Consider the following 18,070-nt stretch of genomic DNA (forward strand, 5'->3'; position numbering starts at 1 on the left):
TCGTAGATATGGCAACTGGGGAGGAAAGAAATAAATAAAAAAGGGGAAAAATAACCGTGACAGGCTAAATGAAGCGGTGAGCAGAGTGGTAAGGCGTGCGAGTGTTTCAGCTGTGACTCACCTGCCGCTCGTCAACATATGTCACGCTAACATACTGACTTAGCAGCCGAAAACTAGCCTGCCCTACAAGCTTACTCTGCTCATTCAGAAACACCCAGATACCTGCTGAAGAGAAGCTAATTCTAAACTATAGGAAACAACAAGCCAAAGCTATTTTAATTTAACTTTGCTCAAGGAATTAGATAAATGATCCATGAAATACTGCAGAAATCAAATAGTTATGGGATAAAACAGTAAAATATAGTCAAAACAGCATGCAGTATAAGCTGAATAATTGAAATTTACAAAGATTTTACAATACAACAGTGTTGTAGTGATTTTAATTAGATAAACTTATTTGTATTATAAATAAATTATGCATATAAAATGATTTGTAACACTTTCTTAAAACTTTTATTTTTTTATTTTCTCACCAGCCTTTGACAGATGTGAAATTAGCTAACATTGTAAGTATAAACAATTATGAGCTACATAAAACAATGAAACCCAGCAAAGCAAGCCTAAACAATGAAGGATGATGGAAATAATGAAAGATTAGAACAATAAAAGCTTAATAACATTATTGACATTAACAAAACCAAGGGCAATTCTTTAATTAATTAATTTAGTTTATTTTACTTTTTTAAAGGAGACACCTATATCTAAATTGCCTTTTTTACCTTTATTTTCTTTGTATTATTTATTTATTTATTTATTTATTTATTTATTTATTTATTTATTTATTTATTTATTTAACTTTTTGTTTATTATTTTATTTTTGTTATCTTATGTTTTATATTTTTGTGTATAAATGTGGTAGTTTACTTTTTATTTATATTCTTATTTAGTGTATAATTGTGTTTTCTTGATAATTTATTGTTTGGTGAATTGTATCAATATGAATATGAATATGTACAATATTATTTATATTTTATATCTGACCTAAGATGAATATAAAAAAAAATAAAATTAAATTTAAATAATAATAATAATAATAATAATAATAATAATAATAATAATAATAATAATAATCGACTGAAAGTTAATTCTACTCATTCGAAAAGAGTTTTGAACTCGGTGTTATAAGTAATAAGTTAATTAAATACAATACGTTTACAATACTCATTTAAATTAGTTTTTTTTAAACTCAGATGGTTTGAGATGCCTTAACTGATTGGGATTTACAGTTCTCAGTTGGTTTGAACTCTCTTCATTTTTTCGGTTATACACTGTAAAACTCAACAGTCAATTTTATCAAATGAAATGAGTGAACTTAACTCAAAATTGGCTGAAAGTTAATGCTACACATTTGAAAAGAGTTTTGAACACAGTGTTGAAGGTAATTAGTTAAATACCTCATTACTTCATTTTAAATTGAGTAAGTTTACAGTACTCATACAGATTAGTTTTAACTTAAATGGTTTGTAGCAATTGGTTTCCTCAAACAATATCAGTTGCCTTAACTTATTAGGTTTTACAGTACTCAAACTTACAGTTGGTTTGAATTCTCTTATTTTTTTGGTTTTTACTTTGAAGAATTTAATAATACAAGAAAAGTACCCCATAGATGTGTATTTGGATGAACAAAAAAGTCAAATTATGTTACCAGTTATACTGACAACAATGTAGAAACAAATTAAAAGGAAACACTGTCAAACAGTCCAAAACGAAATGACAAACATGTTAAAGCAACTAACAAAATAATGATGCAAGTACAATGAATCTGTCAAAACAACGAAATCGACCAATGAATTCAGTCAAACCCAACATTTTGAGAGTAGCAAAGAGGCAAAACAAAGGACAAGTGACAGAAAATGATTACAAAACCATAAAGAAAGAAGACCAAAACAACCTAATATTGATAACTTTCAAAATGCCCCAGAAATATATAGAATTTTTTTTAAAGAAAGAGAGAGGGAGAGACCAGTCACTGCCTGAAAAATCAGAGTCTTGCTAAGTGCCCGAAAGTTAAAAGCCAGAAAGAGTATTTGCACTCTGTGTCTTGATGTGTTTGTGCAGAAGCGGATTGAGGATTACGGCGGCTGAGCAAAGGTGGTCAAAGAATGTGGGCTGAAGAGTCTCGTTCATTCTGTAAAAGTGAGTGTGTGTGTGAGAGAGAGAGACTTGGAGAGCTTTAAAGATAAATGCTCAACTCTTCTGGAAGCCTCCCAAAACCTGTAAAAGAAAGAGAAAGAGACAGCGAGAGAGAGCGTGGAAAAAAGGAGGAAGTGGTGGAGATCCAATAAAAATGTCAACAGAAAAAAAAAAAAAAAAAAAAACATGTTTTGTGTGCATGTAAGATGAAATAAGAATATGCAGAAGGTGATTTAAAAGAAGAACCGGAAATATATAAGCAAAACAAAGGAACTGAATGAGGAAATACTAATGTCAGAAGAGTGATTAGAATGAGAAGAAACTCTGAAAGAGAGCAAAAAAAAAAGTAAGGAAGATTAGCGGGCCGAGTCGTCTGGCGGGTTGTAGTCCATCCTCTTTATTTCCTGTGGGAAGAGCAGAGAAACTGACCCCAGGATTATAGATTAGACTTAATAACCCCCTTCCCGCTCACAGTAAAACCCATTAACTTCCCTCCCAAACACCAAACTGCCCAGTTAAAGCCCCACAGACCAAGAGTCACGGCCCGTCTCGACCACCTGCACACGTAAAGTCAGGGCTCATGAGGGGGAGGAGGGGGAACCGTCTGACAGGAGATTTTCACATGAGCCTGAAACACTCACAGATCTCTGAAGAGAAGTAATATGAATTGCAAAATCAGCTGGCGAGATCAAAATTTTGGCTGTTTTTGACCATGTTACCTGATTGGACAGAGCGCAACTCATCATAATCCAAAATCTAACTTAGGTGGAAAACAATCCAACACTTTTCATTGACTTTCTATAACTGGAAGCCGTCCAGTTGTCATTTCCAACTAATAACAAAAAGCAGAACAACATCTGAAAGCTTCTATGCTAAAAGGTGGACAGTAAACAAGCTAAGAAACCCAGAACTATGTTTTTATAGGCTTAGGCTTTTTAGGCTTTATAGGTCAGGCTGGGAGAGGCTAAAACCAGTTTGACCAGCCTAGCCCGTCTGGGAGCCCAGCCAAAATCAGCTATGTCCAGCTTAAACCAGGCTGATCAAGCTTGTTTTAGAAGGTTCCATCTGGTCCTTTTTCAGCCTGGCCAGCTAAGACCAGGCTGAAAATGGCTGAAAACCAGCCTGAAAGTGGCCAAAACCCATTTAAAGCCAGCCTGGTCAACCAGTTAAGGCTGGTTTAAGCGTTTTTTTTTTTTTTTTTTTGTAAGTAAGACAGTGCATATCATCAGTTCTTTTATATGACAATCTGCGATATACTTTTGTGTCATTACACACACATTTTAGTAGTCGACAGCTTATCAACTGCCAACTTATCGAGCATATGTTTTACACAGTGGATGCACTCCTAGCTGCAACCGAGTACTAGAAACATCTATACACTCATTCACACACATACACTACAGCCAATTTAGCTTATTCAATTCACCTGTACTGCATATCTTTGGACTTGGGCAAACCGGAGCACCCGAAGGTCTGGGCTAGCCAAGTCTGGCCTAGCCGTGACTCGAACCATCAACCTTTTTGCTTTGATGTGACAGTGCTAACCACTGAGTCACAGTGTTACACAGGCTTGTAGATATTGTTCTTATTTGTTATAAATCAGAAACATCAAGAACGTAGCTTCATGCAATAGAAAGTCAATGGAGAGGGTTGGAAAGTCCCCCCCTACTCTGCGTGTGGGTGTGGCCTAAATGCACTGCATCTCTATAAATGTATCTATATTGTTTGGGGGTGGGGTTAGTCTGAGAAAACACCCACAAAATCACAGACGCCAACTAGCTCAATCTTGAAAGAGTCGCTGCCTCTGCACTCGAAAATCACACCAGCCTGGCATTGCTATGGGAGTGTTAGCATGTGTGCGACTTTGGCTCGTGCCGTATGAAATAAATTTGAGGTTTGTGTTAACATTCCCATTGTGCAACGCACGCACACGGCGCACCGCCACGCTCTTGCAGCCTCCCAATTTTCATTTTGATTGTCTGTCAGAGGGGAGGTGAAGGTGTTTAATGCCAGATAAAGCACCCTCGGGGTCATTTTGTTAGCATGTGAGGCTGTGTGTTTGTATGCTTATGATGCCCAATAAAGGCTGAGTCTGCGCAGCACTGGGGATATTGAATGCTTATCTGCTGCGCGTTTGTTTGTCTGCTGAGCGCCTCCCCTGATGTGAAAATCTCCCTCAGCCTCTGCAACGTCGCACTGTTGATGGAAAAAAAGGTTTAAAGTGTGAGAGAGAGCGTGTGTGTGTGTTGAAAAGAGAGAAAGAGAGTGGTGTGCGTGAAGGAGAGAACGCACTCGTGAGTGTGTGTGTGCGTGACTGAGAATGACTCTGTGTGTGTGTGTGTTTGTGTGTGGATAGCGGTAGCTGGTTGAAGGGGCAGGGTTTAGGTAGAAGGGGCGGGGTGGGGGGTGAAAGGGGCAGGACTGGAGAGGCGAAGGGGTGGGGCTGTCGAGATGGAGTGTTTGTGTTGTTACTCACTGTATGGCACACATTCATACTGGATCTCCAGGTACTTGTAGGTTCCCGGACAGGGGTCGGGGAAAACATCAGACCCGGCTACCACCACACACTGAGTCCGGTTATTACACCTGAGAATAGCAGAGAGAGAGGTGTTTAATTAGAGCTAGAAGAGAATCATTGCTGCATTCACTCAACGTAATGATGTGTTTTTTTTTTCTTTTTTTTTCTTTTCTTTTATATGTTCTAAAGTAAATGGGGCTGGTATGAACACAGGTCGACCTTTATCTTTTATCTTATAAAGTCAGAATTATTAGCCCTCCTGAATTATTAGCCTCCCTGTTTAACTGAGAGAAGATTTTTTTAACACATTTCTAAACATAATTGTTTGAATAACTCATTTCTAATAACTGATTTATTCTATCTTTACCATGATGAGAATAAATAATATTTTATTAGATACTTTTCGAGACACTTCTATCCAGCTTAAAGTGACATTTAAAGGCTTAACTAGGTTAATTAGGTTATCTAGGCAGGTTAGGGTAATTAGGCAAGTTATTGTATATCGATAGTTTGTTCTGTAGACTATTGAAAAACATTTAGCTTAAAGGGGCTAATTATTTTCTTTTTTTTAATTATTATTATTAAAAACTACTTTCATTCTAGCCAAAATAAAACAAATAACACTTTCTCCAGAAGAAACAATTGTCCCACTTTATATTAAGTACCGTTTATACCTGTGAACTTACATGGTAACTAGATGTGTAAGTGTTATGTAACTACATAGTATGTACTTGTGTGATACTGGTGTACCTACACACATGTAAAAACACATTACATATTTGTGTAATTTCAAATGTCTAACAACACATTGGTAACAGCCCTAAAAAAAGTACACATCTGTAACAAGAATTACATAACTGCATTTTGTAACAAATATATGTGCATATATATATATATATATATATATATATATATATATATATATATATGTTTCCCACTTCCACAGCTGTTTGCAGTACTTCTGAACACTGTATTAATAATAAGAATGGCAGAACTAACACTGCATTAGAAGATTTAACCTTGTAATTACAGGGTAAATCCTCAGGAACTGTCCACTCAATATAAAGTGTGACATGGTCACAAATTACTGTGTGATATATAAACCTAAGCCTTTGTGCAACTGTTTAACAACAGCACAATTCTGGCAATATGTATTTGGAAATATTCAAATGCCATAAGGCTCGTGCACACCGGGACGCTTTTCGTTTGCGTTTATCATCAGCGCTTTGCGATTTGTTTTTCCATATTCAAACCCAATCAGTTTTCACAGGCGACAAGCAAAAGAGTATGCAAAATCCCTCCTTCATGTGAAATGGCGCTACACAACTTTAAGCTTCTGACACCCCGCTTGCCATCTTCTTCAGTGTGTGCTCGCATTGACAGTTCTGCGATTGAGTGCCTCCAAGTGCTGTTTACTGTTACTTCAGCAGAAAGGTGCACATGAACAAAAGTGCCAATCTGATTGGTGGAGAAGCATGAGGTGTTTTTTTTTTATTTTATTATTTTTTTTTTAATGACGCTTTTGCACCTGCCGTTTTGCACATTATTGTGCATGATCACATTGACGTCCTTTTAGTCACGAGGCGTTAAACGTCAATGAAAAACATGAGCAAAAAAAACGTCCCTTTAAAAAACTTTATGATTATATATTTTTTTAAGGTAAATTGTAGAATTACATCAGTAATTGACATTTAAGGGGTAGTTTATCAAAGATTGTGTTATTAATGTTCTGTTACACATTTCTACACAAGTGTGTTGTTACACCAGTAATACACAAGTACATACCATGTACTAGTGTGTACATACACTGCAGTTACAGTACATACCACTTGCACATGTAGTAACCGTGCAAGTGCACAGGGATAAGTGACTATAAAGTGGGACTTTATTATCAGACATCCTGTGAAATTTTTTGTGCTCTGTTAAACGTCATTTGGGAAATATTTAAAAAAAGAAAAAAAATCAAAGGGTGGAGGGGGGGGGGGTGGTTAATAATTTTGACTTCGGTTGTATAAATGTAAACCTAATGTATGTTGAATTATCACTCTTATTTTAGAAAGAGTTGTAGGTGCAACTTTGAGTTATTCTATGGATAATATTAGATTATATTTGACCTTTGATCTGACTTTGTTAAACTAAACTGTATTTTTACAATTACCTTCATCACATCGTGTCTTGATTTCTGTAATTCACATTTTGGAAGTTTACCTAGAACGTCTCTCAGAAGATTACAGTATATTCAAAATTCTGCTGCACGGGTTTTGCCACACATTTTCACGTTTCATATTACTCCTGTACTTCAACAACCACACTGGCTTCCTAATAAGTCAAGAGGTTGATTTTAAAACCTTAATTTAAACCTTCAAAACAGTGCACGGGCTAGCACCTGGTTTCATTTGTGACCTGGTGACCTGGATCACAGTTGATCCAACTGATGGTGAGTTTTACAATGTATTTAAACAAAACTCAACATCTTAAGTTGAAACAAATAATTTCTCTAAGTTAAGTTGACTAATCTTCAAGGCAGCTGGTTAACTTGAGCTTGTAAGTTTAACCGATGTGAAACATTTTGCAGTATATCTGGCAACACTGGCCACAGTTGCATTGTACTTTTTGCCCCATAAACTTCTATTGATCTATTCATAAGCAAACAAATGCGACTGGAAAAGCAAGCTCATGCTACAAATTTCGCAGTTCGCTGTGTAGCAAAGTTTAAGCTTGGTGAACTCTGACCTGCGAAACTGTATAATGTGACTGCATTAGACCAATTGAGGAACAAAACATAACCTTTCTGGAAAGAACTGAGCCTTCATTAAGCCACACCCAGAAAACCGCCACACACCAATCGTGGCTTAGCAATCGTAGCTACACACAGGAGGCCTGCCAAGCTTTCGAGCAAGGGAAACAAGCCAAAGTGTTATGCATATGGATTGTGCAAATCTGACTCTTGGTATCTTAAAAGTTTGGATGGGGTGGTGAAATGTTTCCCTTTTCAAAACCTAAAACCCAAGGGGAGAAATAACAGCATGGATCAAGCTCTGTGAGGGGCGCTAAAAAGCAGAGTTGATTTGTTTTTTATAATTACTGACATTTAGTGATAGACGGTAATAACTCACACACCTCTTACCCTAAACAGATCTAAACTGTGTTTCCTACAAAAATACAAAGCAGGTTATGTTTCCTAGCTGTCTTTTTTTCTTGTTTCTCGATATTGTTAGCACTGCTCTGTTTAAGCCCTTACCATAGTAGTCATACTAAAAGCAATTATATTTTCATCTGTTTCAAGCTACTAATAGTTGAAATTCAACAGAATAAAACCGAGATGTGATCACAATCTGAGCACCTTGAATGGTAGCAGTTCCATGCGAAGACGCTGCGAAGCTGGATTAGAATTGTTCTATGAATGAGACACAGGCTGGGCCTGGACTTTCCCAGGCTCAGGTGCTGATGAGTCTCCACCCCATGTGGGGAAGAAACATTTGTCTCATTAGTTTTAGGACTTTTGACAAATTTCTCAATTAAGTTTATCTGTTTTAAAGAAAGTTTACTCATTTTGAACCTTGTTTTAAACAAGAGCTCTCTGAATTGTAATTTTTAGTGTGAGGAAAAACCGCCAGCAAAACTAAGGCCAATAGATTTCTTTGCCCATCTCCCACAAGTACATACACAATTTAAAACACACAAACGCACACTTTTGTTTATTCTCATTCTTTCTTGCTTTGACAATATATCGTACTGTATACAGTTGAATAATCAATTTAAATTATGAAAAAAAATTAAATAAATAAAAAGCTGCATTAAATTGTAAAATTGTAGGTACACACAATGCGTACAGCCGTACGGCTGCAGGCGCCACTGCCAGCTGCCACACAATGTCATAAGTGTCAGGGTTCTGTCACCCTGGTCTTGTAAATTCTTGTTTTAGTGGCAGAGTCCGGACATTAGCTCTGTCTTGTCCTGTTTCTGTCATTGTTAATCTCTCTGTATGGGTACCGTCGTGGGCGCGCACATATCGTGCATGCTCATGCTTGATGCGGGCGCGCGGACTCTGTGCGTGCTTGGGACATGCACTCTTGAACTCGTGGTTGTGTTTTGTTCCGTCGACATCGCGCCGTTTCATTCTCAGCGTCTACGTCTAGTTGGTTTCGGTTTTGGTTGGCGCTGATAAAACATATTATTACATTGCATATGTGGGAACGCACAGTAAGGTGTCTTCATCTATTGTGTGTTTGTGTCTTGCGTCTGTTTGTGTTTGTGTTTTCCAAGCATGTGGCTCTGTGTTTACATTGTGGCAACGTGCTTCAGTTTTGTCCTGTTTTGTGAACGCCTGGTTAATGTGTTCTCTCATTGGCTACTTTTTTGTCCTGTTTTATGTGAGCACATGGTTTGTGTTGTCTCTGTGTCATGTGCTCTCCCGTCTATTGTCTAGTCCCACCCTCATTGTTAACCAATTATTAGTTAATTATGTTAACATGTCTGTGTGTTAATTTACTTCTGCTTGTATTCTCCTCATGTCAGCTGTCTTGTCCAAGCTCGTCCCAGTCGTTATATGTTGTCGTTTTCCTGCCTTGTCCTATTCTTCAGTCCTGATCCCTGCCAGCCTGCCCAGTCTAGTTTGTTTGTTTATTTCTTTTATTAATGTTTTTTTTTTTTTTTTACTGTTAATAAAAAAACCATTTAGTTCTGCACCTGAGTCCTCGCTCTTTTCCTATACACAAACCGTGACAATAAGGCATTAATATTAGGTTCGATTTAAGTCACCAGTGTCTAAGAACACCCTTGTTTTGACGTCCAATATCGACATGAAATGACATTGATATTTTGTCAATTTTAGGTTGTGTTGGAAAGTGGCGTCGTAAAAGTTGAGCCAGCATCTTAAACCAACATCATATTGACATCTAAGACGTATTCATCAGGTATGGCATCCAAAATTCAACGTCTGATAGACGTCATAGTGGTCCACATAATGTCAAGCTGTAACATTATTAGACGTTAAAAGATGGTTGTTTGTAGGTTGCGTTGGAAAGTAATAAAAATGCATTGTCTGTCCAATGTTGGACATTGACATTGCCTTACATTGGGTTCTGATGTCAACCCAATTTTTATTTCCAAAAAATGTGACGTACCACGATGTTGGGGTACAACGGCAATCTTACGTTATGTTGACGCACTGTTCCTGCCAGGATGTGACAGACAGTGAAACACATGTGGTGATTTCAGACTATTCCTCCAGCTCAAAGCCACTTAGAACCACTGGCTCTGACTAAAGCAGATAAATGTATGAACACAGGGCTGTTATCGGTATAAAATGCAAACACGGATCAAGCGTTGTACAGATTTATTCTCGCTCAAACAGACGCAGAGGCACTTCTCTCCTCAAATCCCATCCTCACTGCAGCATTATTCCCACTTCCAATCCCTCTCTCAATCTACTCCTCCCCCCCACCAGCCTCCTCTTTTCCCTCCTTCTCTCACTCCATTACAAGGCTGATGGATAGCTGGAAGAGGAAATCATTGATCTCGTCTCAGAGGAAGCAAATTCTGAACACAGACACAGACTGGAACTGCAGACGGAGCAAACAAACACACTCGCACAGGCACACACAACTGTTACGCTCACGTTATTCAAACACACACACACACACACACTAAATAGTCACTTAACCACTCAACCGTATCAATACTCTCAGGAATAGACAGTGCACGTAAACAAAACAGTGACATGAACAGTCATTTACACCAGCATCTCTTTATAATCTAGGTACTTACCAAATAAGTACCTAAAACATTTTAGATCTAAGTTTGACAATAAAAGCTATATCAGTGTCAAGGACTATGTTTACATGGACATCAGTAACCAAATTAGTTGCCTTAATCTGAATTAATGAGACAATAATATGAATTGGATGTTTACAAAAGTTTCTGCCATAATTCCATTTTACATGATATAGTTTAAAATTCAATTAACGTTATTGCGTCACAACACAAGTTTCATGTAATTTCAGTTGTTTCATTTTTAATTTATCAACTTTAACTGCAGTTTAGCACATTCACTTTCATTCAGGAGCATTTCACGCTTGCCCCATGACAAATGAGGTATTGAAATTGAGTATGAACTGCGGGAGGAGTGTTGTATTAATTGAATTTGATACCACATGCCTAATGGGATAAAAAACATTCTCTGCATTTCACAATGCAGGTGCCTGTGGTCCTTCACTGACTTGGTAGATGCAGAGAATAGTGTAATATAAATTAGTCTAATATATATTAGTGTAAATATAATAAAATGAAATGAAATAAAATAAAAGAAAATAAAAGAAAACAAAAAATAAAATAAAAGAAAATTAAATAAAAAAAACAAAAACAAATAAGCCTCCCTTTAGAAGGTGTTAAGGTGTCTGCTATAACACGTTAACAAATGCAAAATAATAATAATAATAATAATAATAATAATAATAATAATAATAATAAATAAAATAAAAATAAATAATAATAAAATGTTAAATTTGTTACACATTACCATTTGAGTTTAGCTCCAACCCTAATTATAGTAACCTAACCTGAACCAGTGGATTAAAGCCTTTAGACTGACTAGAAGTGTGCTTAAGCTGATTGGAGCCGCTCTCAGCATGACAGCATAAGAATTGAACCCCCTGGACTAAAAACCACCACAAAAATAGATCCTGCAGCAGAACAGTGCTCTGGTGTACCTCTGTGACATGATCTTGAAGGCGTCTGGTAGGTAGCACTGTACATTCTCCATCTGAAAGGGGTCGGCGTCACAGATCTTGTCATCTGTGCGGCCGTAGTTGGCTGTTTCGATCATGATGACATCACTGCCGGGACAGCGCAGCTCGATGGGGTAACCCTCGCATGCCAGCTCCCTCCGCATCAAACCAAATGGCATTGCAGACCGACTTAATGCTACATGAAGAAAGAAAGAAAGAAAGAAAGAAAGACATTTAATACATGCTTTCACATTCTGCTTAGAATTTAGAAGAAAATTCTTCACACACAGTCATTTTGCATGCCGTTTTTCTGAGCAAAACAAAATTAAATTCAATCTTTATTTCAAAGTAGAATTCCTAAAAAAAAAGATTTTTTACATATTAAATGAGTGGCTTGCACTTTATGTATGTATGTATGTATGTATGTATGTATGTATGTACAGTGTGAAAAATAAGTATTGAACACAAGTATTGGCGTTTCTGTGTGGAGTTTGCATGTTCTCCCTGTATTCACGTGGGTTTACTCTGGGTGCTCCGGTTTCCACCACAGTCCAAAAACATGTTGTACAAGTGAATTGGGTAGGGTAAATTGACTGTATTGTATGAGTGTGTGTGTGAATGTGTGTGTGGATGTTTCCCAGAGATGGGTTGCGACTGGAAGGGCATCAACTGCTTAAAAAAAAAAAAACATGCTGGATAAGTTGGCAGTTCATTCCGCTTTGGCGACCCCTTTTTTTTTTTTAATAAAGGGACTAAGCCGACAAGAAAATGAATGAATGAATGAATGAATGAATATGCAAGTTTTGTGAGACTCTATTCCTCAATTAAATTAAGGCAACGAGTTTACTCAATTGATTTAGTTCAGTCAATTTATTAAAGTTTTGAGTGTAGATTTAACACATTTATATATTGACTATGATATGTACATATTATGTATACACAAAACAGGACTGTAAAATAAAGTACAGCAATAAACCATTAAATCATTCAATGAGGCTTAAACAATTAAAAATGGACATATTAACACCACTTGTGTGTAAATTAAATAAAGCCGACGAACTTTGACTTTGTGTAGATTTTAAAATGCACCCAACATTGTCATGCATAGTTAACATAATTAGCAGGTCACAAAGTAACCTGCTAATTAAAAATATAGCTTAGCATTACAGCATAGTGAGATGTTTATTACAGAAAACCTTTATAACTCAAACAAAAGAATCAGGAAATGAAGGGTGTTTCACAGCCAGTGATCATATTTCCAGACTTTCCAGTCTCGAGGAGCAAACTATTTACCCTCTCGCTGAAACAAACTGTTAAAGTTCCACACACACTCCGTTAACATCCTCCCACTCTTTCACACAGCTCTTCTCCGGCTGCCATCCACCAACCTAACGCAAGCCTCCAGAATAGAAAAGCAACTCTCATGTGTCCTAATCACAATAACTAAAACACCTGAGCGCAACCAGCAACAAGAAGAGAGGACTGACCCCAGACCTGCCGGTGACCCCTTCTGCCCACATGTGGCATCTGCCATTTACACTCAATTTAAGAGAGCGCGAGAGAGAGACACGTTGAGAGGGCTGTAGGTGCCGTAGGGTTAATCATTGTGCCTGGCTGAGAGGCCCCGAGAGTGGCACAGAGTGGCATACTTTATCAGAACAAGAGCTTTCAAAGAGTTTAAAGATCCAGCCACGTAAAATGGCCGCCAGCCGCCTCCACTCACGGAAGGACAAAAACAAGGCAATGGAGCTCTCCGCAGTGCTGACAAATAGAGAGAGGGGGGACCTGTGGAGCTGTCCATTGTGCTGAAAGATGAGGGGGTGGATCTGACCCACAGAGTCCCATGAACAGGGAAAAAAACTGATCAATGAAGCGCTCGGTACTCCTGAAATTTATGCCTTAAGCTCTTGCGGCTTCAAAGACTTTGCAATCAAATAGAGGGAATTTTTTTTTTTTTTCACAGGAAAGCAGACAATTCAAAAACCTGCATAACTGATCGCAAGGTTGTGTTGTGCAGACAAATGGAACAAGTGCATACATTCAGCTTCGGAGACAATATTGTCGTTTCTTTACAAAAGAGGAGGAGGACTAAAAAGTAAAGTTCCCTTTCTTACTTTGAGGTCAATGTGAAAGTCAGATGTTACTTGGAGCTGCACAGGATTTAATCATGCTGCTTTAATCTGCAAATGTCAACCACTCATTCCACTGCAACTTAACATGCTGTTTTCCAACTCAACGTTTTTTGTAATCCTTGCCCTGTTCTCTTAAATACCACTTAGGAACTGGTTTCACCTGGTTGCTTTATGTGTTGTCTTTAATGGGATAGCTATCTGGTTTGTGTAAATGGATATACATTTGGCCACATACATATGTCTGCGCTATCGGATATGATTCTGATCTGCAAACAATGTGCTTTATGCAAGTTTTAGTAGGTTACATCAGCTACAGCAGTGATTCTCAATTCCAGTCCTTGCCTCGTTCTGCACATTTTGTAAGTCTTACTTATTTAACACACCTGATTCAGAACATTAGCTTGTTAAGCGAGAGATCTATAAACTGATCTTTGTGTGTCAAGTGAGAGAGACATACTAAATGTGCAGGACAGGGGGCCTAAATTGGCCTAAAGCATCAGATGAATTGCATTTAATCAAAGACCCTTTAAGGCAAGTCATTCACTTGGCAGCCAATATTGAAATGCCTCTCTGAGCATTTTTGTCGGAATGGGAAAACATCAAATTCTCCAAAACTGTTTGCCAAGCTTACAATTACGTTATAAATTTAGAATCACCAATCAAATTAAATAACTGTCTCATAACTTTCATTTCTAAACGTAAGGTTGCCTGACATTATGCGGAGAAACAGAAAGAAACAAGATCCCGACACCAACCTCATTTATGGCAGCTCTACACATGATCATCCTCTGAATAATGCTTTGTCAGATCGCGCTGGTCTTCTGATGTAATTCACAACTAGGTTTTGATAGTGAGTCTCCTCAAGAAATAACAGCGACTCTTTACAAAAATGTTGGTGTTCGAGTAGTTTCTGTCATTTGATGTGCGTTTGACAGGATGGACTGTACCCTGGTGTTTGTTTCATACAGATTACAAAACAAAAAAAAAATGTTTTCAAGTGTGGTTGGTTTATTTAAAAGGACAGATGTCAAGCTTTATGTGGATATATTTTTTATGTCTATGAAGCAAGTATTCACTGAGATTCCAGTGTGTTTGTTTACCACAAAAACTCTCGTAAAAGCACACAGAGAAACTTTAGTCTTTGGCAGGGGTAGGCAAACTCTGTCCTGGAAGGCCGGTGTCCTGCAGACTTTTGCTCCAACACTAATCAAACACACCTGAACATGCTAATCAGTGCTTTGAGATCACTAGAAATCTAGAAGCATGTGTGTTGGATTGAAGTTGGAGCTAAACTGTGCAGGACATCGGCTCTCCAGGACCGAGTTTGCCGACCACTGGTTTACCAATAACGGGCAACTGTACTACTATACTGTACTCATTCGCCATATTGACTGTTACACTTTTCCCCATATAAAATTATACAAGTGACACATCTTGTGTATTCTATAGTCTTTTTTTTTTTCTTACCAAAATGTAAAAAATGTAGGCGAAATAAAACATTTAATTTAGTTGCACATAAATGTGCAAGGCGACGTGGTGACGCAGTAGGTTGTACTGTCACCTCATAGCTAGACGGTCACTGGTTCGAGCCTAGGCCGGGTCAGCTGGCATTTCTGTGTGGAGTTTGCATGTTCTATCCGAGTTCGCATGGGTTTCCATCGGGTGCTCCGCTTTCCCACACAGGCCAAAGACTAAATTGTCCATAGTGCATGAGTGTGAATGAGTGTCCATGAATGTTTCCCAGAGATAAGCTGCAGCAGGAAGGTTCATTCCGCTGTGTCGACCCTGAATTAATAAAGGGACTAAGCTGAAAATAAAATAAATGATTGATTGAATGAATATAAGTGCAAGAGGGGTGGCATGGTGGCTCAGTGAAGTCACTAGTTCGAGTCCCGGCTGGGTCAGTTGCCTTTTCTGTGTGGAGTTTGCATATTCCTCCCATGTTAGTCTGGCTTCAAACGGTTTACCCTCTGGTTTCTCCCACAATCCAAAGACTTGCGGTATGGGTGAATTGAATGAACTAAATTGGAAAATGTTGGAAAGAAAATGAATGAATGGATGTGCAAGACACTATTCAAACCTGTAAAGAGCTTACATTAAATTGTAAAACAACCTACTCTCCCTAGAACAAAACACTGTGCTTGTAAATGTATATTCAGGTTGTACAGATGTGTGAATCATCTCTGTTGTTAATGCTGCCATTTCTAATTGTACTATTTTGCTGGTGAGCAGTCAAAAATAGATTGAACAATTTATTTAAATTAAACAAACATCACAAAACTATCATTTGTGGCGTTATTGTCCCAGGTGTTGCATTTTTGAGCTGCTATATATGATGTCATATATCATATAACACATTCTTAACAAGCTTATTTCATACCTGCCAACAATTGTCTGCGAAATTCCAGTAGACTGAGAAGGAGATTGAGCTTGGGCGCGAGTGACTGTGGACTGAATAACACAGCTGAGAACCAGGTTAGTAACTATACTGTGGTGTTAGTAAATGTACTATGGACCGGGTTTCGGGCGACCACTGCGATTGCATACTATACCAAAGTTGGCGGCCCGGAGGGACAGTTCCAAAAAACTGTCCAATCGACAGTTACAAAAAGCTAAGGACCAAGGACAGGGTGAAATTACAGGAGTTTTCCCGAAAAAAATAACAAAATGGGAGATGGGTCTGAAATACAGGATGGGCAGCAATGGCTTATTTATTTTTGTTTTTACATTTTTGGAGAAGTGCAATTTAAATATGTGGCTTTAAAAGAAAAAAAAAAAAAAAAAAACAGAAGCATTTTAACCTGTCCAGTTATGTTAGAAATGTGTCTTAGACTACCTCCTGAAGTGCTCTGAAATAAATTTATATCCATCTCAAATGTATTTGAGGGAATTCATACCTGCTGTTTTTACCAACCATCCAGAGCTATCCAATCAAAACATAACTGCCTGAAGTGACCAAGTGTAAACAGCCACTTGTGGTCACCATGGAACTTGAACATACATAAGTGCACCATACATCACACAGCCATGTAACTGACACGCAGACTCACCACAGCAAATCAAGGGGTCAGCATGGCCATGGATGGTGTAATCTTACCATAAAATGTGTAGTTTCAAAGTTCAAACTTGTTCAGATGATTGGGAGTTTTGCTGTACGCAAACAACCTTATTATGAGCCCATTCTGGTGCGCATTCAAATAGACACACTCCCATGAGCCTACATGACACACTCACATATGAAGAGGCAAAGTGGGATTAGAGTGTGCCAGCATGTAGTCTTGTTTCCGCAGCATTTCCCGTGGAGCAAACGCATAGCTCCATACTGCTGGTCACTGATTAAACCATTACTCCAGGCTCAGCACTGCCTCACCACAGGAGGCCAATCACACAGCCAACCAATCACCCACCCACCCACATGTTCCTATAGCTTCAGAAGGCCGGTGCATCCCACACTGCACGTTTCCATCCCGCCAACTTTGCCAATCACATCATCAGTCCAATAATTTCCGCTTTTCTTTCTGCCTTTTATCTGCCCAGATCTCCAACCATAACCACCCTGTTATCTCCCAAACCCAACTACGTTTACTGGATTAATAGGCTCATTCCCTCATTTACGAGTGCATGCTGCTCCCACAGACATTATCTCCAATCGGAGGGGGAAATTGGACTGAGGGGAATAATCTTCATAATCCGAATTAAAACGGTGGAAGTCTTAAGCTAAAGGATAGAACCAATTTAGAAGAAAGTTATATTTTCGTTTTGTCTTTTTGATAGAAGCAGGTCCACAGATGATTATCAAAATGTCCTTGGGTAAGCAAAATATCTGAGAGAGAATTATCCGGAAATCTTTGTTCAGGGTCAGTTTTTGTGATGCATAATTGGAATGTGTTTGGGTTACGTATGTGTCCTGGTGGATAGTGCATATGCTCTTTATGCACTCTCAGAAATAAAGAGATGCGAGCTGTCACTGGTGTGGTACCGTTTCAAAAGGTCCACATTTGTACTTGAAGGGTCCATATCGGTACCTCAAAAGTATATATAAGTACCTACAAATTTAAAGAGTAACACCTTTGTACGTTTTAGGTACTAATATGTACCCTTGAGATATTAATATGGGCCTTTAAGGTACAAATTTGTACCTTTTGAAAAGGTACCGCCCCAGGGACAGCTCTTGTACCTTTATTTATGAGAGTGTGGGTGGGCAATATTTTTCAGATAGTACACCCAAACATGATCATGGATTTGGTCATAAACTAGGGCTTTAGGGTTTAAACATGTGTTTTAATGTGTTTCATCAATTTTTGTTTTAAGAGTAAAAAATATATATTTTTTATCCTGATTTTTAGGTGCTTAGGGGGTCCCTTATAATAAATCAAGGATAAAATATGCTACCCCCTATCAGCCCCTTAACAGATTTTGGTTTCTTGCCTCAGGGGAATGACATGCTACTGGGCACTTGAACACCAAGGTTTTCTGTAAATTATTATAAGTGAAATGAG

General features: G+C 38.1%; 1 protein-coding gene across 4 annotated transcripts in view; it reads right to left on the reverse strand.

Annotated features, from left to right (window-relative positions):
* The window catches only part of adgrl1a (adhesion G protein-coupled receptor L1a), a 377,800-nt gene that overhangs the window by 140,872 nt on the left and 218,858 nt on the right, over window positions 1-18,070 (reverse strand). For all 4 annotated transcript variants that reach the window (XM_068219411.2, XM_068219413.2, XM_021474721.3 and 1 more), the window contains exons 3-4: window positions 11,422-11,635; window positions 4,670-4,779 (exon numbers count right to left, since the gene is read on the reverse strand). In XM_068219411.2, the coding sequence (XP_068075512.1) occupies window positions 4,670-4,779; window positions 11,422-11,635 (324 nt within the window). The remainder of the gene's footprint in view (window positions 1-4,669; window positions 4,780-11,421; window positions 11,636-18,070) is intronic.

The sequence above is a fragment of the Danio rerio genome, chromosome 3, assembly GCF_049306965.1.
Source record: "Danio rerio strain Tuebingen ecotype United States chromosome 3, GRCz12tu, whole genome shotgun sequence".
In the NCBI taxonomy this organism is placed as follows: domain Eukaryota; kingdom Metazoa; phylum Chordata; class Actinopteri; order Cypriniformes; family Danionidae; genus Danio; species Danio rerio.